Source organism: Styela clava, chromosome 10 (genome assembly GCF_964204865.1).
Source record: "Styela clava chromosome 10, kaStyClav1.hap1.2, whole genome shotgun sequence".
Lineage (NCBI taxonomy): Eukaryota > Metazoa > Chordata > Ascidiacea > Stolidobranchia > Styelidae > Styela > Styela clava.
The window spans coordinates 1,526,008-1,550,100 of NC_135259.1; the positions used below are offsets into that span (position 1 = coordinate 1,526,008).

Genomic DNA, 24,093 nt, shown 5'->3' on the forward strand with positions numbered 1-24,093 from the left:
ATTTAAGTAAGACAGGTAAATAATTTTATGGACATTTTTCGAGACATTGGGGAGAAATGTTATTTTGACCACGTAGTAATGGCATTATTGCCAATTTCTTCACGTGTTTGGTATCAATAAAAAAAAGTATTTTAACCCAAAAGCTGAGTTACGTGAATATTCAACACTGAGTATTCAACAGACTGCCAATTTTCGGAATTTTTACTTATCGATCTTAAGATCGGTAAGTATGTTAATAGGTATTTGTCTGTATGTCTGTTTGTTTGTCTGTTAGATGAACGCGATATCTCAAGAAGGCGAAGTTGAATCTGCTCCAAATTTTGCATGTGCGTTCATCATATCTCGGACCAGAAGCCTATTAATTTTGGATTAATTATGTCGTATAATTAGCTAGTTATTAATTAATTAGTGATGGGACACGCGGTGTCACTATAAAGTCATGAATCGAAACCGCAGTTTCGATCGATAAGTCTTCGGTCACCTTATTTAATACAAAAGTAACACGGACACGATCTAAAATTAAAAGCATAGAACAGCGGTTCGCAAACTATGGGTGACGACCCATACTGGTGGGTCGCAAAAGGAATCTTAGTGGGTCGTGAAAAGATGTAGAGAGCTTTGATTGGTTATTAGGATCGGTGGCGACTCGAATACGTAAATCTTCAAAAAAACAAAAGAAATTAAATTGAATTTAAATTTTATTCTGTGAAAGCTTCCCTTTTACGATCTTCTCAAAGGAACAAAAAGTTGCTACACAAAGAATGACTATGTGGCTTTTTTACGCATAGCAGTTTTGTACACTGTAAAGCACTTCTTATCGTGTTTCCCAGAAATTTAGACAGGATTTAGCTTTATTTTCTTTTGAAGAATAACACAATGTTTTTTCTGGAAGCGGTTATTTGTGTTCATTTATCAAAAATAAAATTACATTGTACAAACTCACGAGATTTTTTGATAAACATTATATAAAAACCAACATCCATTGTTTTTATTTGTATTTCCTATACAAAAATCAAGTGACGACTATTATAATTGTGATTGTGACATCACACAATCTTGAATAGGGGTGTGATCTTCACCTTACCTCAGGTCATTGAACCTTTCCTCTCACACACATTTTGAATTTATTTTATGGTTAGAGTTTAATTAAAATCATTTTTAAAATTCGAATTAGGTCCTATTTTTAGGCCAGGTCTTATTCTCGAGGAAACACGATAGTTTTGCGATGATTAGCCATAGCTGTGTTCTGTGTTTTGTCATAAAAAAAATAACGTTAAATGGGTCGCCATAAGCTATGGTAATAAATAGTGGGTCGCAACTCCAAAAAGTTTGGGAACCACTAGATAGAAATTTTAACTATCCGCTTCACTATCATCGCATCCCGGGTTCAGTATTGATAAGATTGTTTGCTTAAAATTGGGACCTTAATTCAAAAACTGTGATACAAATACTACACATAAGTTAAAAAACCAGAACAAAATAAATTTGAGTTGTGAATACACTATTGCACTCTAATAGTTGTCTTTAACATCTTCGCCGGTGTGAACTCACAATTCTGTCCAAAATATAAAAACCAAACTACGATATCCGCCGTTGTGTAAGAATTAATCTTTGCTAGTAAAAAAAAAAGTGATTTAATACAGTTTAAAACATTAGTTGGAATGCCGGCCGCCAAAACGATCGCGGTGACAAAAAATTTACTGAGGTCTTCGATTATGACAAAATTAAGAAATAAAAAACGCCGCACTGTTTTCAGTCTTTTAGTAAAATCCGAAAACAAAAAAAATATTTATTGTCACTACCCAATTAATGTTGTTTAAAATGACAATACTCATTATTCGGTGTTCGTTAAAAATATTCGAATAACTCGATTAAGAAATACGATTTTGCCAGCCACTAATCACGGCGCATGTAAATAATCATTGAAAGGCAATAAAAAATCAACTACATAAATTTCAAGTAATAGTTTCACATTTCATGCATTTGATCGGCGCTACATGCGAGCGTGTTTTTGTACATATAAACCATTATGACGCTACTGACATCTGCGAAACATAGTTCTCTCTAGAATTAATTTTCGCGATTTTTAATGTTTTATTTCTAAACGCGGGTACCCGCTGACTACGGATTAACTTGCAAAATATTCACCAATTACCGTCAAGCAAATAAAAGGGGGCTACACGTAACTGGGATTGCGTAACTTCATCGTATTTCTTCCTCAAGATATTCAACGATATTTTGAGTTTACATATTTTTCTATTATTTTTAGCTGTTATGTTATTCAGTTCCATATAGGATAGGATATGATTTACATATTTATTCCGGGGGAGAGGAAAGTCGATAAGACGGCTTATTCATATGGCGAACCACGGCCTCTCGTCCGGTTACCATTCCAAGTCGAGTATGGGATTAGTTATATTGTTTGTTTTCGGAAGCATTGACTTGGTGGTGGAGGAAGCCGTAACCGACCAGCGGTTACGTGAACCACCCAACGACGGCGAGGAGTCCAGCAATCCTCTCGCACATAACCATCCCTGCATGGGATTCGAACCTGCGAACCCACGCAGAGTAATTAGATGTGCGGTGGCGAGCGTATTCCTAACGCTTAGCACGTTGAGCCACACCGCCGCGCCACCGCTTATAGTAGGCACTAAGTTCATCAAATTATTTTTGAGATGTAGTCTTGGCTTCTTCAATCTCCCTCACTTCATCTTTGAATATGCTGAAGGAGGATAGCTGGGTTTTCACTTTCCTTAGTGATTCATCTAGTGATGACAAAGACTTCTGAATGCCAACACTGGTGGGGGTGGCTGAACAGATGTCAGCGTTTCCAGGTGTTGTTCAATGATTGTTGGAATTTCAGGTTTAGGAGTTTTAAATATTGTCCTCTCAAGTACTGTAACCAAGTTTCTACCAAGATTTTACTTTGGCCACTGTACAGCAGAGGTCGGCAACCTACGGCCCGCGGAGTAATATAATCCGGCCCGCGACGCTTCACTGCATTATAGTAACAAAATAGCTGTTTTGACGATTATATTCTTTATACGTAACAGAACTTATTGTAAGCCACGAGTAGACTCAATTATATTATAATCTATTAAGTATAAAATTCACAATTAATCGTTTAATGAGCCTATAACTTAATTATAATTAGACAAATGACAACAAAACGCAGAAAAGTTGACGCTAAGTGCAAAGGGTTCAATGGCGCCGAAAATATTCAAATGGAATTTTTTGAGATGCAATGCAATGAGGAAATAAATCTATATTCTATTCGAGAGATGTATCACTGCTTGATTTTTATAATAAAAAGTATCATCATCCGTTCGGTTTTCAACTTACTAAAAATATGTGCGGCTCACCAATGACTTGTCAGCCTTAAGTTTGGCCGCGAGCAACAAAAGGTTGCCGACCCCTGCTGTACAGGTACAGCAGCTATACTACCTGTGAGTTATTCTCTAGCCACGATTGTTTAATAACATTGAAGGTATACTTAATTAGTATCCGCTTCTATTAATTAAGATACAAATTCGACTTTACTTTGTGTGCCAAATGTTCTTCCTGGCGTTTTCAGTAAAAAATTTCAGGGTATAATTGAAATACATGTATGTGTATCATTTTGTGTACGATAAGATTTGGAGCAACGAGTTTATTTCATTATTTGGGAATATGGTAAAATAAAGACGTAGCTAAAATGAGGATAAATATAAAATATCGGGACACAGATGTTGAAAATAAGGACAAATCTTAAAAATACGAAAGGCATAGAAGCCCTGACCATAAGTTAGGAGATTTTAATCTAATTTTCACACATTTTATATTGTAGCACCGACGATTACTAGAATGGAGCACGTTACTCATTTTTCGAGGTCGTTTCATATTTAAAAAAAAAGTAAAGAACGGGTTCGCATGAGTCGGTGTGAACTCCCTGAATCCCATCACCTTGAGAAATGCATGATAACGCCGGTTACGTATATCGCAGAAGGAATAAAAAAGTGTTTCCATGAAATAAAATAGTAAATTTTTCGTTGACATTTTTCTATTCATGTCATAAAAAGTATCGTAGTCATACGAGACTTAGATTTACTTATTAGGGAAATTAATTTTAGTTTGCTGATGACAGGTGAAACATGTGTTCCTGAAAGCTCAAGTTGTGGGAAATATTCCCCTGCTGCGCACTTGCCCTTCAAGACACAATAGCTCAATGAAATTTGACAAAGTCTACTTTTTATTTTATTCAACTGATCAATTGGTAAAATGGCCGCAAGTAATTACCAATCAAATCGCCAAAATGCGTTGCTGCATGTGATTAAATAGAGAAAATGGAAGTCGGTTTCGTTTGTAAGAACATATAACTGTCGCTGTTTGACAAGAACATATAACTTACATGAAGATGCCGAGTAAAATATCGTCAGGCTAATAACCGAATTGCGTAAGTCATTTTTGGCGATATGGAGTTTTTTTTATAAAATAGGTATTTATGTAATGCTGCGCACCTGTCTGTTAACTCAGATTTGATTTTAAGAATTCCGAAGCCCATAAAATAGGAGATTTTGTATGACATGCACATTTGTGCAATTGTTTCGTCATAATGAAATATCATTGTTACCGTAAGACTATTGTGACGTCACAAAGGCAAATAGCCTCGGCGAAGTATTTTCAAGTTTTTGCATCTCAGATTCTAGCTTAGCGCTTATAAATTTGAATTTATACTACAGTATAGGAAGGCGTGCACTTGTGAAATTCACTGTCCGAGTCCAATTCACCTTGGTTGGCTTTTGGAAAAATAAAATCGGTTTCAATTTCATTTGTTTATTCTGAAAATTCGTAATTGTAGCAAAATGAGCTATGTCATTAAAAAAATGTGATATATATTACACTATTCTGATGGATTTATATAATAAATTGAAAACAATCCATCTGTATTACTCATAACAAGCTTTTAGTTAGATTCTTATTTTTTATTTACTTGGAAACAAAAGAAATCTGTAATAGGAAAGGTAAACTCAACAAGACTTCACTTCTGACAAGAGTAAAACAAAATTTATTTTAAAGCATACTTTATATGTGCTAGTCAATTGGGATAACAAATCTAACGTACTATTGCAATTCCCTTTAACAAAATTAATACTTGTATGTATAGAATTCTTGAAAAAGAATTTGAAAAAAATGTTTTCACAAAAAAATAAAACATTGAGGAATCATCTGACCCCGCTGTTTCGAATTTGAGATTAAAGTGGAAAAACCTATACAACAATGCTGGCTATTGCCAACTAAATGAAAAGAATTCTCCTAAATAACTTACGTGAACCTATTGTCAACGTACAGGAAATGTAAACACGTGTTGAAACATTATTGTTCTTATTATACAGATCATTAATAATCCTATGACTTGTTACATACCTTTATATTTCATAATTATGACTTTTTCCCCACAATCTTGAGTTCATGAAACAATAACATATGACATTCCGGCGGCATTTTCAAAACAATCGAAAAACAATGAATAAATACGAGCTGGCAGAGTAAATATTAATAAATCATCGGCTGCAGTTAAGTATTATGGCAGAGGCAATCTACTCCAGTAAAGTTAAGGAAATTTGGAGACATTAAGTCAAGCCCAAAAAACATTCGACAAATTAAAGAGTGAGACAAATCTGCAATTCATAGTTCAGTTTAACTCTGATTGAATTATCTGAAGTGACACAAATGCAAAAGGTATATATCAAATGTGACTACTTGAAATTTGATATTTTTCATCTCAAAAAGTTATGATCTGAATGATTTAATTAATTATCAGTTTTCGCCGCACTGCTTTTCGAATTGTTACACTCCAGTACAAGGAAAGAAACTGGAAAAAAGTTAAAAACTAATCTAATTTATTTTCAAAAATAAAGTACGATCCAAGATTACCAAATACGGGCCACGTAAATATTCAGCACTTCATTTGAACATATCTTTCAGCTTTTCCTATATCCTATATTTTGGCGTCTGACCTGGTAGTGAACATACACTTCTCAGATTCGATTTATGAAGTCTATTTATAATTAAAATAAAAAAGTATTGTAACATAGCAAATATTGCTAGTCCAAAGTGTTTTGGCGGGTTATCCCGAAGGCTCACACCAGAGATTATATGCTCCTTCAGTAAAATACTTGCCAGATAAGCGGTATTGATTAACTATAGTACAACATTAGCGTGTAATATTTACCTCTGTGTATCGACTATCGTCCCGTGTTTGTGAGTCTTTTTTCCAGTTCATGGTCGATATTTCGAGTCTTACTTATTCGGGTAACCAACCCCGAAGTAATTAGTACGTTTAACTTCGTATGCTTATCTGAATATTTTAAAATTTTTGTTTTACTTAAGAATCAAACTTTGGCATAGTTCGGTTTTAAATTTAAATTAGATTTCATATGAGGTTGTCATCTCATCTTATATTATTCTGATTATATTATTAACACTACGATTATCGACCGTTAAAAGCTTGATTAGATTGAAGCCTTCATTTTTATAAGTCGCCACTTACAGAACATGAGCAGAATTATAGCAGCGGCGTCATACTGTATATCTATTTTATGTATCAAAAACATTTGCTTACCTTAATGCTATGTCAAAAGAATCAACGACTACATTGAATATACCAAGATCCTGCAAAATAGACAAACCGTTCACGTACCTCAGTGACTGGTTGAGAAAAGCTAAACGCATGTCTACATTCAAACTAATTAACGATATCACATGATTAATTACCTGTAATCACATCAGAAAACGGTCGAAAAGGGATTTGAGTAATCACTCTGGTAACGTCAGGTCGATCCTTTGCTCCGGCGATATCATGCGTCTCGAGATGTTTTACCGTATACTTAATGTTGATGAGAATTTTACAAATGACATCAAACATTGTTGCACGATGCAGATTTTGATTGTCGTATGCTTAACATGGCAATCACAATTCTTTGATTACGGTACTTAAAGTTTAAGTATATTACTTCTTTCCCAACGTAAAAGCGGGAGTTTGTAAATGTATTCAAAAATCAGTGAGGTTTCGGCATACTTCTCAAATAATATACTGCTACTGGTAATTTTAACCTGAGCAGGTTCTAATGATGACTTCATCAATAGGGCTAAGCTTGATGTGCGTATGATGACCGGTTGTACTTGACTGGATAGTTGATATTACGTAAGTAGGGCTTGCAAAAAAGTGCTCTTGGTTTCTCATATGCTCAAGTCCGTTATTTTTTGTGACCAAATGTAGAGTCGTCGAATTATAATTATAAACGCTATTATTATATTATAATAATTAATCAATGCTTAGTATGATTTGTACACTGTAGTTTTCGGAGCTTAGTTTTATTCTGTTTTTGGGTAAAGCCAAAAAATATTTACAAGCGTCAATTTAGTCGTTTATTTTGGTTATCATCTTCTCTACGTCGCTCAAAAATCGATGGCGTCCTAACTCAATGAGATGAGGGACCTCGAAGTGCATTTCAGTACGCTTCAGTGATGTGAGTGACAACGAAACCAATTTGTAGATATTGCCACAGTAACAAGTTTTATTAACGGCTCGCAGTATAGAAGTAAATAAAATCCTGCTTTGTCTTCATGGAAATAGAAAGCAAAATTTCTTTGAATAGCTGACAGACAGAAGTTACTGTGCTCTAAGTTACTCTAAGTTATTTGCCTTAAACCAAATCTATCCCAGATATAAATTTGTTATCAATTATGGATTCTTTACCTGTTTATATGACTAGTAGAGTTGCCAACTTTGGCAAATTTCAATACAGGAGTCTGTGGGCTGTGGCACATAGCCCCAAGTTCTAAATTAATTACCTGCTAAACTTTACATATGAAGAAACGGAAAACCATTGTTCTGGATGTTCGCCGACTTTGACCACTGTTGGCCAAAATTTATATACGCTGTCAACGAAATTTGAACGAAACTATTTGGAGAATATTTAAACACTTATGATTTGAACTTGCTTATTGTCATTTTGCATTATGAACGCGATTTAGCACTTCAAATTATGCGATCATTTTCTTTAAATAATGCCATTTCATCGAAGAGGTCCTCCATGTTTAGAGGAGGTACGCACAAACACTCGCACGCACACACACACACCCAACCACGGAGATATTAAAAAGTAAGAAGAATGCGATAAACAAAACAAAAAATGAACAAAATGAAAATTCTTTGCCCCACCATATTAATAATTTATAACAGTTGCTAAATTGAGTATCGATTTTGTAAACAAGAGTGAACAATAATGAAAGATATTTATTAATAGGATATCGCCAAGCTGATATAATTGGATTGAAATGCTGAGTTGGGTGCACGAACAGGTGGGCTAGACCAGTGCTTCTCCACTTTTTTCCAATTCGCGATCCACTTTTATTGCCACTTCTTGTGCGACCCACAACGAGAAGTCGATATATGAAAAAAGAAACAATGTATCCCCATGCAATTTACTATTAATGCAAAACTTGAGCTAGAATGTTGAATGTTTTAGATCAAGTTGAGACTTGATAGAAGGCAAACTAGCACGCAACGTATCATTTACACTCAGTACATTGTGTTTTGGCTCAAAGTCATTTCCTGCTTTAATGAAACCACATTTTATGTAATCAGAGTCATATTTTCTCACTACAACTTTTCGAGCTTCACTTTTTTACTTTGCTACCTTTTCTTTTTGAAAAATTATTTTCATTTTGCCACATTATCATTTTGTGGCTTACAAAAATCAAACAAAGTTAGGTTGTTAAAATAAAGTATATTAACCATGCTAAGCCAGTATTTAAATTGCAACTCATTGGTCATTGGAGTCCCTGTTCAACACGAAATTACTATACTGCCAAGAAACAAGAGCTTACCGACAGTTTCCAACATGTAGCGGCCTAGGGAAATTACTAACGTGACACAACGCATAATTCTAGTTGTCACATTGTCACTTATTGATCTTAAGATCGGTAAGCATGTTGATAGGTATTTGTCTGTCTGTCAGCATTTTTGTCTGTCAGATGAAAGCGATATCTCACGAAGGCGAGGTTGAATCTGCTCCAAATTTTGCATGTGCATTCATCATATCTCGGACCAGAAGCCTATTGATTTTGGATTAATTTTGTGTAATTAGCGAGTTATTTATTAATTAGTGATGGGACACGCGGTGTCACTATAAGGTCACGAATCGAAACCGCAGTTTCGATCGATAAGTCTTCGGTCTCCGACCGATATTCTCGTTTCATTATTGTTACGTAATGGTAATACCACAATTACCCGATCACTTCGAAAACTGTATGAAACATTCGCGACACACTTGTTGGTACACACTAGATCACTCCATCCATCATATTGAGCCAAATAATAGGCCACAATATTTCCAAATTCTTGGTATTTTGTAAGTGAATTTGAATTACCTGCAAGAGTTCTATTTAATAATTTTCGAATACTGTATTTATTAAAATCTAATATATTTTTCCAAATATAGTATTGCTGAAGTGAAAAACAATCTAAAGTCTTCAATCTGAATTTGTGAGGAGTTGGTGTACACTGTGCTTATATTCCATAAATAGTTGTTTAGGCCAGTGTTTCTCCACCGGGGTCTGCAAAGCATTTCAGACCCACTTGCAGTAGAAACATCCACAGCATGCGGAAAAAAACTTATATTTCTTAAAAAGACAACAATTATCTCTGAAACGATGAAAATTGGATGCAAAAGGCTAGTTTCTACAACAAAGCTCTGTCTTTGTACATGCTTTCTACAAGGCGGCGCTAGAAATCGCTGAGCAAAGAAGCATCACACGATAGGAGTAATGATGGTAAAGCCCTGCGCTTTGAATTTGTAAGAGTTGATTTTATGATAAACTGGGGCTTTGATTCATTGTGTGTGAGTTTTTGCTTATCACAGTTAAACTAGTAACTGGTTGGTCATCTCTGCACTCGATCAGTATCACATAAGTATATATATATTCGATGGAATGCGAACTTCGTACGCTTTTCATTCTATTGTTTAAAAATTTCTCTGTTATTGCCGGTCCCTTCAAAGGATCCAAAATGCTATCAAACTGGAAAATAAAATAAAAGATCAGTTTTTGAAATCACCCCTTTTTATGAGAGGATTATTAAACACAGTTATTTAACTTAAATACAACATACTACTTTGCAGTGCCCTTCTAGGCATTACATATAATCTCATCGCTGTGGCGCACTCAGAAATACACTCGTCACCTCACCTTTTGCATGACCTTGCATCGGTACGAATCCCGTCGGGGATAACTATGCGCGAGATGATTGCTGGATTTCTCGGTGCCATAGGGTTGTTCATGTAACTAATGTTCACACTGATGTTCATGGTTTAACGTTTTATTATTTTATTCCACAGTATTCTCTTTATCAATCAAGTATACTTTTACCTCATGTAGACTAGCCGTTTCTTAAAAGTTGAATGAATATATATTATTTATAAAATAGGAGGACAGGGAGAATAACAAGTAACCCTACTTTACTGTAATACTAGAAGTTTTTGTCGATTCTCAGCGTAAACTTTCAATACTGTATTTTTCCGTGGCACCCGAGAGCTCATTCCTTTATTATACTAGTAAGATTCACACACACACACTTTCACCCCAGTCAGAATACCTTTTTTCCTGAAAGACTCAACTAAGTTGTATAAACATACCACCTTGATAATATAGTCCGATTTCAATAATTCTATATATCCTAATGATTCCATGTTACAACGTTGAAAATAAAACACAAAACAACTCGACATCTTTCCTTTCTACGAATCGAGCTTTAATGCCTGGAAAATACGAAGCAATGACGTAGCGGCGGTTTATAAAGCTAAGAATGCGTCATTTGCCACTGCAGATAACACGGGAACGTTGTACTGAAAAGAGTGTTATATTCAGAAATTGAGTTACCTATATGTATGCAAGAACGCTTGTTCGATAAATTCGCTAACAAATATTTGTTTTTTAAAAATATACCAAATACTAATGCGCCCTAAAAGAATCGAAACACATTTGATTTTTCAACTCTTTCTCCAACTATAAAAACAAATATTCTTTTTAACATACTAAAGTTTGAAATGTATTTCTCAATCAGTTGTTGTTTAATATTATTGTACTGAATGGGAGCTATCCAATTAACCGTTGCATTAAAGTACCGAACCCGATATGATTGGTTCCAAACGGCACCATTTCCTGTTCGGGTCCTTTTAGAACTAAACGCAGGAAACTAGTTGAGAAACACGCAGCGGTGCACTCGTGTCGTTTTCGGCATTAGTAATTTAGAAATGCAATGCAATAATGAAGTCTAATTTCCCTGCAGAGTCAGTTCAGCAGTTAGGGGTTACCTTATTCAGGCAGATTATAAGAAATAAAATGAAAAGTAACATATGTTTGAGCATGCAAAAGCACATTCCAGCAAACGCAAATATTTGTCACCTTGAGATCGGCACTTTAATAAAATAATGCAATAGAATGGATAAACAACATTTAATTTTGATCTCGTGTTAAAAAATATATATACTTAGCAACCTCTCAAATCATTCTAGCACCATTCATTACATAAAAAAGAGTTGAGATGACCCGTTGTGGAATTGTGAGGTGTTTAACAAATTTAGCACGATTTAGTAAACTATAAAGACATCAGATAATTCAAAATACAAAATGTTTCTTTCAGCAGTAAATGCAATTTACTAGCTAAATAGAAAAATTAAGTATGAATTGTTGGACTGTGTTGGCGATGATGATAATAACGTGGATGACAAAGATGAGAACTGGCAACGGGCTGCAGGAAGTGACGATAAACGAAGGTTCGTTTCCTATACGTTTATGTTTAGTGAATATCAATCGCTTTATATACTTGAATCTGTAATTCCAATATTTGGTCATTTTTTACACTCGGTCAATCAAAAAATATTTGACTTGTTTGGTTTTTTTAATTAAAATTAATAGCTATATTTTGAACACAAAAGTTTAAAATAGGATTTGGAGTCCCTTTTAATTGTTTAAACATATATTTTCCCCCGTTTTACCACGCTGGTATACATAATATACACGTGAATTATTTCACCTTAAACAATATGAATTGAGATATTCTGATAATTTTCTAGGATATAGTGATATTTATTAACAGTGACGATTATTGGCTTTTTTGCTCGATGAAACTCGTAGAGTCATCTAATTTATATATAAATTTAGATATATGAAGTGTGTATGCCTATGTATAAGACGTTTTATAAGTAACTTTAGTTCCTGTGCCAATAACTGAATACGGCTGGCAAATAAATCAATTTATTTGATTTTCATGCAGCAATAAAATGAAATCAGTGCAATTGATTACGAAAACACCTTTTTTTTAATTTATCTGTTTGAAACTGCAATGCGGTCAAAATATTGCATGGAATATAATTTCGGGATTTATCAATATTTCTACTCGTTATAACATCCTTTGTTATTGAATTGTTTTCTTTGAATTTTCTTGAAGTTCCTCCATTTCGGTAAATTCAGGACTTTACGGCATGGTTCCGTTTCCTCTATTTTTCTGTGGCGTTGGTCGGGAGTTCATGGTAAATCTAACACCATCTTGCAAATATCCTCTTGCGCATTTATTTGACTTAATTAACTAGCAGGTGATTTAACATTAAAGGTATCTGTTCCAAATAATATTATTCCATTTAAACGGCGCAATAAGTTGGTAATTAGGGTGGGAAACAATGGCATGCGATCCTAAGCGGAAATATTGATATCTGCTCGCATTTTTACCTTGTGCGTATGTGATTCCTTCTTGAAAACGCTGACCCGGTTTTTGGTAATGTCGCCGCTGCAGCGCCAGCCGTTCACAAAGATGAGGTATTGTCTTCAAGAATATATCTTCCGAGTATACAATGTATTGCAGGTAAACGGATATATATTTGCACATATTGCTGCAAACCTAGATATAACCGTATGTTGAGTTATACATAAAACAAAGAAATTCTGCCAATCATTTTTTTTCTGCTTCTAGTGCGTTATTACCACGACAAGGGTGCAAGGAGTTATGGGGAATTTGGTTTTAATAATTCTTCAAACATATTTTCGTTTTTAGTATTTTATTAACATGCTTAATTCGTTACACATTAATTATTGTATTCTCTACTTTATGTTGCAAAATTCAACTGGTTGCAGTAAAAGTTGCAGACTTTGGCTATGATTAGGAAAGACTTTCAATTGTCAAAACTAAAAACGTGCGCCTGATAATCCGGTTGTAGAATGTCGCTTTCAATATTTGACCTAACTTTAGAAATATTTAGGATTGTTTATAATTTCAATACTCCCATAATATAAACATACAACATACAATAAACATATTCGCTCAGATTGTTTAGTAAATATATTGAAAAATCACATTGGGTTAAGATCAAATATCATTGTTGTAGTTTTCACGTCACTGCATAGCAAAAGTTATTTAGACCCGTTTTATTTGTAGAAATAGTTTAAATTCATATGTGAGAATGGACATCGAACACATCTCTCTTAAAATCATTCACGCTTTGTTTAATGCGATATATCTTTTTTCAGAGTTCCGTTTATTTTTTTAATAGTTACAACCAAAACATAAATTAAATTATTACACAACAGCGTTCAAACATTCATATACAATATACATATATACAATGAAAATATATTAATATTTTCCTCGGATAATATGAACACTGTAAAAGCCGACATAGACAACCGTTTGATTAATTAACTTCAGTGATACATAATAGCTATATAAAGAGGAAAACCTTTAATATTCTTCAAGATGTATTCAATTGTTCAATTTATAGTACAGCTAATAACATTTCAACGAACACGCGGTATCGGATGTCTTAGAAATAGTAGATAACGGACATGATAATAGGGATTACGATGCATAGGAAAAGATATACAATAGAAGGGACGTCATATCATATGTCAGAATCATTTTGAGGATTGATACAAACTTATAATTAATTTTCAACAGCGGCAAATACACAATGTATTATTTGTAGAGCCTCATTGATTAGAATAAAAGTCATGCACGGATTACGTTATATTGGGAAGATTTAAACATTTTGATTTCTTTTACTCTTGTTGATTTCGTGGAGCAATTATTCATAATTTATGAAAAATCACGGGAACTAAATTTAGGTGTAAAAAACTAAAGAATATTAGTAAAATCCAACTGTATATAATATTTTAAGATGATTATAAAACCAAAATACTACTCATAAAAATGAAAATGTTTACATCAAAATATGACATGGAAAAACGAGTCGATTGAAAGATGTCATGTAAATAATTAAAATCACTGATGAAAAACCATGGCCAAGTGATGTTTCGTGAAGGCAGTTCTGGGGAAACGAGGAAATTAAATGCAAAGTACATAGCAAAGTTTACTGGTGTGTGCATATAAACTGCCGTATGTGGGGGATACATGTGGCGCACGCTAAGGTCACGTTTCCTTAACGGCCCATATTCGGCTCTGTAAAGTTAAGTCAATTATCTATGATTGGTATAGTTGCATAAGAAGCAATTTGTCAATCAAAAATATTGTTTTTAGCCCATAATATAAGTATCGTATTTCAAGTTTCTCTGGCTTACTGTACTAAGAATAATTGGCTAAAACTGACTGTTGAAATCCCGGAACTAAAACAGTTTGAAGTGGTTTAAAATAAAATCATGTCGCCAAAAACATTTAAAAGCAGTTTGAATAGATGGATTGAAAATTATAATTAGTAGACCGCCTAAAAAATAGCTACAGGAAAAAAATGAAAAATATTTTTAAAGGCGTACTGAAATAGGCCCATACTTGGTTGACCAATTTGAATAATTTGCACATATTTGCTTGATCTGATTTAGAGAATAACATTTCGCAATATTGCACATACCTATTGTAAAAATATAATTTCTTGCACTTCACTTATATTCTTGGTTCAAATATTTTCGGACATAAAAAATATTCTGGCACGATTATACGAATATTACGTAAGCATGTCAATAACACCAATAACTATCTTGAATAAAATGGAATGGCATATTACCTAACATATACGGTCGATGAAAGATTAGAATGAACACCGAAAGAGGAAATGTTTTTCGTTCAAACGCAGGATGCTTTCAATATAACGTACGTTGTGAGCCTCCATATATTTGACTGCCAATTAATAATAATCGCCGTCTAAACGGTTTCGAACAGAATGTTGCAATATTTGATTGAGATCGTTTTCCTGGGGGATTTTTAAATACTTGCACAACATACAATTTAATACGAGACAGAAATGCTTTTGTGTTCAGGAATACCAATGCCAATATCACCAAAATTTTCTTCTGTCAATGTTAATCACATATTGAGATGGGACTACAATATTGTGTTTGTGAATCGAAGCATTCGTTTTGACGTCGAAATTGAGAAGTAAGTAATTCATAAAGTTATCTTCTCAATTCAAAAACTGATTTAAAAAAGCGTGATTTTATGTATATAGCAAACAAAATATGCGTTTGGGTATTTTTGGAGATTCTGAGGAAATGATCATTGTTATCACATTAACAGCACTTTCTATGATGGTTGGATGAGAGAACCAACATGCAACGGAACCTCTGAAAAATATTGTGAAGTTGGATCTGGTATACATAAATACGATAAGGGTTGTCCAGAACTAAACTACTTTGGAGAATTTAGGGGCCGCGTGCGAGCATGTCTGATGCTACAAGGAAGTAAAGAATGTAGTAAGTGGATGGAAGCTGAAAAAGATCTCAAAATTCCGGAAGACGGTAAAATGATTTAAAATTTTTTATTTTATATGTTGAGGTTTAAGCTGAAGAGAAATTTACATATTGGCTTTGCGATATCATTTCGTTTATTTTACTGAATATATTACATCAAGATTGTTATAACAACGTTATTTTTAGAGTTCGCAGTATTGAAAAAACATATTGATTTTTAGATCAACTTTCGCCCCCAAATTTTGATATTGAAGGAATTTTTCGTTCAACTCAGATGAGAATTATTAACCATCCGATACTAGTTGAATATCTGAACAAATCCTTGAATTGTTACCATGACAATAAACTTGAATACAGCATTAAGTATTGGGGGACAAACGACACAACTCAAAAATTACAGGTTAGTATATTTTGGATTTAACATTATCACAAAAAAGGAAATTATAACTAAAATCTATAATTTTGTATAATGCACCATAATTTTCTTAAGAAATTTGCTTGATAAAACTGTGTAAAAAGTGGTATTTTTCTATGCTTGTATTTGAACTTTATTAGGAAGCTTCAGCAAGTTTTGGCATGGAGTTCATTTCCTTGCGACTTTTTGAAGAACCCCGCTCGGATACTGAATTATGTGTAGAAATGACGATAGTGCACAAAGTAAGAATGGGAGTTCGGAGTCAGCCGAAACAAAAATGTTTTGTTTATGAGAGAGGTTTGTGTATTGTTAAAAATAAAATCAACATTCACTTCTTACCAGTATAATTTTTTGTCGTCATTTTAAAATTTGAATAAGAAATATATTGAATTGAATACTTTATATTATCACAGATACCTTGCTGCCTCCGGATTTTAAGATAGACGGCGTGTTTGATTCCACACAGTTGCGATTAATTAATAATCCGGTAATTGACGAAAATTCAAACAAATCACTCAACTTTTATTATGACAACAATCTCAATTACGAAATAAAATATTGGGGAACAAACGACTCAAGCCAACGGGTCCAGGTACAAATTGTTAAACCTTTTAGTGGGAACTTTGAACAATGATGTAATTTCTCATCTGCTGTAGCTGGTGGTAGGTCTGGGAGTGTACATAGAACTACAGCAGTGGTGTATTTGGACGCTTTATATTCATTTTATACACTTCTTGGTATCATAACACTCATTAATGTACCAAATATGAAATCTACTTTTATATTTCCTTTTTTATTAATGATTAGGAATCCCCAGCAAGTTTTGATATGGAATCCATTTCACTGCGTCTTTTTGAAGAACCGAAGTCTGAAACAGAACTTTGTGTTCAAATGAGGACCGTTCACAAAGTCAAATCGTATGATAGCGAATGGAAACTGGATTGCATCATTTATAACAGAAGTACGGTCGTTGCTTACCATAACATAACTATATTTATGCAAGGGATAGAACCACGAAATGCACATTTGTGTTATGCCTCACACGTAAAAATTATTTTTCATCTATCACTACTGATTATATTTCAAGAATTCATGAATAAAACCAATTGTCTTGTTTCAGATGATCCCATATTGAGCCAAGTCGCTTTAACAGCTATTGTAACTGGAGGATGTGCTGCGATGTTACTCGCGCTTATTCTGTTATTTGTCAAGCTCAACAGGATCTACAAAAAAGTATATCCATCAAAATTCGATGTTCCAAACGATTTGGTAATTCCTATTACAAAATGTTGTTTATGGAGTATTGTCCTCGCATAATAATGCTAATGCACACCTTAATTATATTGGTTTTCATTTGTGTGCTAACAAACAATTATATATATATATATATATATATAGTATTCTAAAATCTATAACACTGTATTGTTTGTCTCAATGCATCATTCATTGCTGATGACTTGTAATATTTACAGTAATGCGTAATCGACTTGTTGATAAAATTTGAATCATGCTGATCGTAAACCGAATATTTGTGTATCATTTGTGCAAATAGCAGAATTAAAACTTGCGAGCAACTGCAATATGTAGTTAGTATTCGAGTTGATTTTGATCACTGGTTGCAATTTTTCATTAGATCTGTAACGTTATCGATATATTAATGGACTGATGTTTGCTTTATTTATTCATTATCCCAGCATTTAAGCAAATGATTTTAAATGACAGCTCTCAGCTCATACCACAATTTTTATTTTTCAGGCTAATTTGATGATGGGGTCACCTGAAAATATTACATTAAATTCTTCTTCGCCATATACTGAAAAAATAGATGAGTTCGATCACATAGTACTAGCTATATCGGAAGAAGAGGCAGATAACGATGTTTCAACAAAACAGCATCCATTCGTATTGGATTCGAGGGAAATTGTTCATCTGCTTTCGCCGGAAATTCTGAAATCATCCAATTTAGCAGGTGCGTTGTTGGTTTCTATGCTGCAATACCAGGATGATTGCAACTTGTGCAATGCGCATAACCAGCGCAGTAAGATGCGGCTTTGTTGCATTTTAGAATATATGTTTACTTTATCTTTTTCAGAAACCCAAAAGCCCAAACACAGCAAAACAGTCAATGCCAATTACCTAGAAATTACACATGTAGATGGTTCTGGATCTTCAGATATTGAATCAATTCCGTATATTTGCACCTTAGAAGAACCCGTTTCCACAAGCGACTCCACAAGCTTACAATTCTTTGAAGGGCATGAAGATCAGTTTGAATCCAGCACGCCCATTGAAATGCCTGACGGTAAAAACAATGATGCGCATTTTATGCGTGAGAAAGTTGGTAATCTAACTACAAAATGCCACTCAGAGTCTAACTTATACCATGCATTCTTTGATACATTGCCTTCCAATTGTATTGACAAATATTTTGTTGAGCGTTCGAAAAAATATCAGTCATCAAACCGCATTGACAGTTACTTTTCTGACAGCAGTGTAATCCCAGAGTATGCAAAAGTGCGCTTCGTTTATTGCGATACATATGACTACGAAGTAAAAAATAGTGACGGCAGATTGTATACCACAGTGAGTGAAGCTATGTTATCTCGTCAGAAAACACTAATGAATCCGCTGAATCAACTGTTTGTTCCTGGTTTTGATCCAGAGAAGCTAAAACGGTCAAATTCTCATCCCGACATGGACACTTATTCTGCTCCTGGAACTAAACAATCTCCAACATCTGTTTCAATTCAAAGCATGGATGATGAAAGTCAATACATAAAAGAAGACATGGTATCTGTCACTAACCCGACGTATAGCTCAAAACCATCAACCTTCGATTTCATTGATAACGTCGAACCGCAGCAGGTAATCGATAACATCCATTCTTACGGAAATTTCAACGCGAAAAACGTAAGTCCACTCAAAAATTTCGCAAAGCAGAATACAAATATAGCTACGTCGAAAAATACGATTTCAAAAACAAAATCACTTCACCAAAGAAGACATTTCAAAATGCGAATCCGCGACATGCACCGAAGTAAAGAAAGTAAATTATTTGAGGAACCCTGCGACGGAATCCTGCAACCGCTGACAACACATAAATATATCAAAGAAAATATTACATATGTGAAGATAAGATCAAGCCACAGGCGGCACTCGTGCAGCTCCGGATCTAGCACCTTATCACCAATCCGTGGCAGAACAGTTTCAGCTGATTCCGGATACCACATGGGCAGTTTTTCTGTCTCAGATGAATGCTTTTCGTTGTCCCCACCTTTATCTCCGGATGATATGAATTGTTCTGAAGTTTTCTCTTACGAAAATTCACCAAAGTCCAACAGATTGGAGGATTTCCACTACAAAAAATGTCCATTTCCCCCTGCCAAGTACAGTCACCGGTCTACGTCATTGGAAAAGACTAATTCGGATTCAAATTTATCACCATATGTACAAGAGAACGTCACACATAGTCACAAGATGTATATTTTACCAGATTCGTCAATAAACAAAGACGCCACTGGCAGTGAGATGGCTTATGTCAAAGTGAAGTACAATTGCTGAAAACGACATCATCTTAACATTTAGTACAAACGACATTAACATCCTTAAACATCAAATACTCTTAGCATATGCATATTGTTCAATTAACATTTAAAATGTGTGAGGTTCATAAATGTGTCATTTTAATGCGAAATATTTTTAAGATTCATACCTGCGCATATACTATAAACAAATGGCTAAAAAAGCACTAAAATCGTACCCAAAACATAGCAGTCGATTGCATTGCAACCTCAGAATTTTCTTTAAATAATTTAGTTTGGAAACAAGTATCCGAATTTCAACGATTCCCATCTTCTCATGACAATACAATAAACCTTATTAATTACCTAGTTGTCAACAACATTCGAGGTACATTTATCATGCATACAATGTGATATTCGAACAGGACTTAACCTTTTTTATTCCATCCTTTACTGTTTATTTTTGTTCTTTATTCAGAGGTCATTTTGTCGACATTTTCAGTATGTTAGATTCTCGAGTATGAAAATAAATGATGTAGCATGCAAATATTTTCGTTATGGAATAACTAGATGTTATTGTACTTTGTGAAGACCAATTTCATGTTGTTACGTAGCAGATATGAAATTTTATTGTTTAGAATTATCAGTGTATATGATTCATGAACACATCAAATTCAGAAGTATCGAATGTTTGTGTTTGCAACCTTCGAGTGTGCCCTAACTAACTAACAACATAATTTCATGATATTTTTCGGCGCTCTGCTATTGCGTTGAGCTGTATGATAAGGCGTGGAACGAGTGAAAAATATTTTGCAAACACGAGAATACTGCAATTTACCATACAGCCAGTTTCAAATTAGAGCAAGTATGCGTTGCGGTATGCATAATTTGATTTTTTTTTCTCATTTCTAGAAGGTACACTGACAGTAAACAGATTACAACCCTGAGAATGGTTGAAAGTATATTAAAATATTATGAAATATATCAAGCAGAGCAATATTTAGTCTGATGGGCATTGGTTTGCAGTTCGGAAAGAGCCAATACCAATAATATATATTTGGTATCATATTTGAGTTCGGTCTAGCTATAGTTTGCACTCAAGCACGAAGAAATTAAATGAATCAACTTTTAATCACGCGTTTTCACTTTGCAGTCACGGTCATTATATATTTATTCCAAGTCGGAAATTTAGAGTTGTTAGTCCAACCAGACGAAATTTAGATGATTCGTTCATGTTTTTCCGACTTGGAGGTTGGGGTGTATAGGCATTGATATAATGATTGATCGAGAAGACTTTTGGTTTTATCGAGTCCAGTTTAGGAATTAGCGTTAATTGTCCAAATCAGACGCGATGTATGCCCGGTTTCATAGCTTCAGTATGTTCCAAATGGTGTTATCGGACATTACTTCTGGACAAGAATAAAAAATTGCGTCGTGTCATCCGCAGAAATGGGTTCGGAGTGACTCTAGTAGAAAATGAGTAGGTTCGTGAACGCTTGACATCAATAACGACAAAGGAAATATTTTTCACAGTCGCAAAAGTTTTGTGCATCAGTGTGCAAAACTCTATTAAAAGTCTTCATAATATTCATAGCAATTGACTGTGCTTTACTGGAATGGTTCTATACGCTGAATATTCTTTAGGATATGAATGTTGGTATTTTGCGATAGAAATATTTTGATCGTTTATCAGTTAAACGACCATGTGATTTGTAGTGGCCAGAAATAACTCTACTGATAAGTACATCATTCAAATACTTCATTATTGATTGGTATGGGACTACTAAGGGGATCCGGGATACGCGACTATGCCACATTTAGTAGGAACAACGGTGAAGCATTTCCAGCAGTTCGGAGAAAATGATTCAGCGAACATTTTTTGTCTTGATAAAATCGTGAAAGTTCTGAAGAACGTTTTTGTAGCACCAAAACATATACTGAAGCAGTCCAGAAGTCAAGTTTGGTGATTGTGAAGAAAATCGAAACGACGTGTTAATAAAACTTGATATAAATCAATTTAAAACACCATTAAACTCAGTACGATTGGAAAATTTAGAGAAAAGTCAGTGAGATTTGAAGAATTTGAAGACTGCAGTTGTAAGAAAATACTGTGGTGAATAATTCCACATCGTCTTCCCATGATAGCATAATTTTAAAAGCAATTAAATAAAAAAGAAATAGCTGATGTGCGGAGCACAAAATACAAATTTGAAGATTTATTTAGTTCCTATAACGCCGGGGCACATCCCCCCAGCGCAGAATGAGGTTTCAGCTGGATCCTCTACAGAAGAGTGAACTCGCTAATACCAGTCCCAGGCCAATCTGCGATTTTGAAGCACACAATCGAGCGGTTAGCGTAAAATAGATGTCCGTAGCACATTACTAATAATTTCTCCGAATGAGTCCAATCAATCATCTCTCTTCCAAACACAAGGGATGTGGGGGAGCAAAGACTTAAAATAGGGTATATTAGATAAAAGATGCTGAAACATTAGTGGGCTCTAAAGCTACAACATCGATCGAGTCGTCTATTTACATATAGAAATTAATTACATTGAGAAATGGTTTGGTTCGAACAGCTTTTCTCATTTAACATAAAGTTCAACTAAGTAGTCAACTAGCACCTACATGTTAATGGGAATTTGACATATTTCCTGTTTCAAAAATCGTAATTACAAACGGCTGGTTAATACGCTAGTATAAGATAAGTTGAACAATCTATCCAAGTTATAGGAAAACAAAACATTTCATATTTTCAAAAAGTCGTTGCGCAACTATATTGTGTCAACGTCGATTTTGGAAAATCGTTTAGGCCTTATCATGACGTAATTCAGAAAACAACGTATTGTTTGCCAACAGGTAAAACATTTACAGGATAGCATGAGGAGGCATTCTCACAGACAGATATTGTTGTATACTTAACGGGTGATCTGTAACATAAGTCTTGAATATTTTTCTGTATTCGTAGGGCGTAATAACAATTTGAGAAATTTGTTAGTTTAGAATTTATTATCTGAAATGGTTTAGTTTTTGTTTTAGTATAATAGCTTGATTTTGAAAATAACATTTACGTTAAGTTGGTGCTTCTATGAGGATATTGGAGTCTCTATCAGGATACCAAATGAAAATGAAGGTATGTATAGCGTATGTATCAATATTCAGTACATAAACTCACATAAAAGGGTAAATTACGATAGTCCATCACTTGTCATACACTTGGTAATATTGCGACTAACTTAATCCTGAAATCCTTGACTATAGCTGATGTTTCTAAAACAATTAATTTGTCAATGTGTATCCAATTTGCATCTCAATGAGTATTCCTTACATTATACAACACAATAAATATATCGAATTCATATAATCAGTTCTTGTCTAATTCTATTCGATTTATATTGACAACTCAACATTCGTAAGACTGACTATAGAAATTTTGGTACTCCTGGAGTATGTAAACCAAGATGGCGGACACCTGTTTAGACACGTAGTATTTGTACCAGGTCACAGGCCATAATTTTATTCCAATTTTCCTTATTTTAGTTCTATTACGAGTTCGGGGAATAGCCAAGTAACTCCCGTAGTATTTGTACCTGAAATTATCGGCTAACCCATACCTGGTACACATACTACATTCCGGTATCCGCCATCTTGGTTCACATACTTCGGGAGCACCGAAATATTTACTATTTGTGTTTTGATAGGATATCGTTGAAAGAAATGAATTGTTGATCGTACTTTCATCGTGTTTGAAATTGAATTTTTGTGATTGATGCCGATGTTTTGATCACACAACAAATTGAAATGACTTTGGATTGAATTTAGTGATATAAGTTTTACGTTGTGCAGAACTTTTCAATATACGTCATAGAAAACCCGTTGCTTAACAATACCAATCTTTCATAGTTTGTACCAAGCATAAACTAAGTAAAACAATGATACTCACACCTAGCATTGGCTAACGTCAATGATAAACATACATAATGATATAATATATTGCGCAAATCAGAGTTATTCTGGTTCCTAGCCCACACTTATTTGTCAACGCGACTGAGTATATTTGCTGTATTCGATAGGGTCTAGATCTGGAACGTGCGAAGTTACTTGGAGATACTCGGAGACAAAGTGAAACTAAGTGCTTGTGTGTCAATACAGACAATAACCAGGGCGGCATGAACATGCCCAAACAAATAACTGCATTCAGATTCCCCTGATACGAAAGTTGGATTAATTAATTCGTGGCTGATATAAAACTGAGGCTAAAATGCTTCATGTATTGAGTACAGGGTGTCCAAAAATAAATAAAACCCATCAATTCCATTACAAATTTTGTGGGTTCCATTCATTTTGGGACACCCTACTATATATATGACCTTTAAATATGTGGGAGGATTGAAACACGCGAGGATTCTATTCAAAAATATATAT

General features: G+C 34.3%; 2 protein-coding genes and 1 long non-coding RNA gene across 3 annotated transcripts in view; 2 read left to right on the top strand and 1 right to left on the bottom strand.

Moving 5' to 3' along the window:
* The window catches only part of LOC120338032 (complement component C9-like), a 90,153-nt gene that overhangs the window by 55,606 nt on the left and 10,454 nt on the right, over positions 1-24,093 (top strand). Inside the window, exon 2 of the mRNA XM_078117072.1 lies at positions 22,706-22,801. Coding sequence (XP_077973198.1) covers positions 22,757-22,801 — 45 coding nt within the window. The 5' untranslated portion in view covers positions 22,706-22,756. The remainder of the gene's footprint in view (positions 1-22,705; positions 22,802-24,093) is intronic.
* Positions 4,765-6,725, bottom strand: LOC120337734 (uncharacterized). Its single transcript, XR_005568996.2, has 3 exons — positions 6,602-6,725; positions 6,212-6,337; positions 4,765-5,996 (listed from the first exon to the last, which is right to left on the bottom strand). It is a non-coding gene; the product is annotated as an uncharacterized LOC120337734 (long non-coding RNA).
* On the top strand, positions 11,685-20,655 carry LOC120337669 (uncharacterized). Its single transcript, XM_039405533.2, has 10 exons — positions 11,685-11,816; positions 15,304-15,421; positions 15,560-15,780; positions 15,954-16,132; positions 16,288-16,444; positions 16,561-16,739; positions 16,955-17,108; positions 17,268-17,416; positions 17,903-18,116; positions 18,240-20,655. The coding sequence occupies exons 1-10, from the start codon at positions 11,723-11,725 to the stop codon at positions 19,706-19,708; spliced, it is 2,934 nt and encodes a 977-aa protein (XP_039261467.2). The 5' UTR covers positions 11,685-11,722; the 3' UTR covers positions 19,709-20,655.

Bases quoted from the DNA above. Each gene is read 5' to 3' on its own strand.
- LOC120337669 (XM_039405533.2), top strand. From the start codon at position 11,723: ATGAATTGTTGGACTGTGTTGGCGATGATGATAATAACGTGGATGACA. The intron at 16,445-16,560 runs GTTTGTGTATTG...ATATTATCACAG, and splicing joins ATGTTTTGTTTATGAGAGAG to ATACCTTGCTGCCTCCGGAT. The intron at 18,117-18,239 runs GTGCGTTGTTGG...TATCTTTTTCAG, and splicing joins GAAATCATCCAATTTAGCAG to AAACCCAAAAGCCCAAACAC.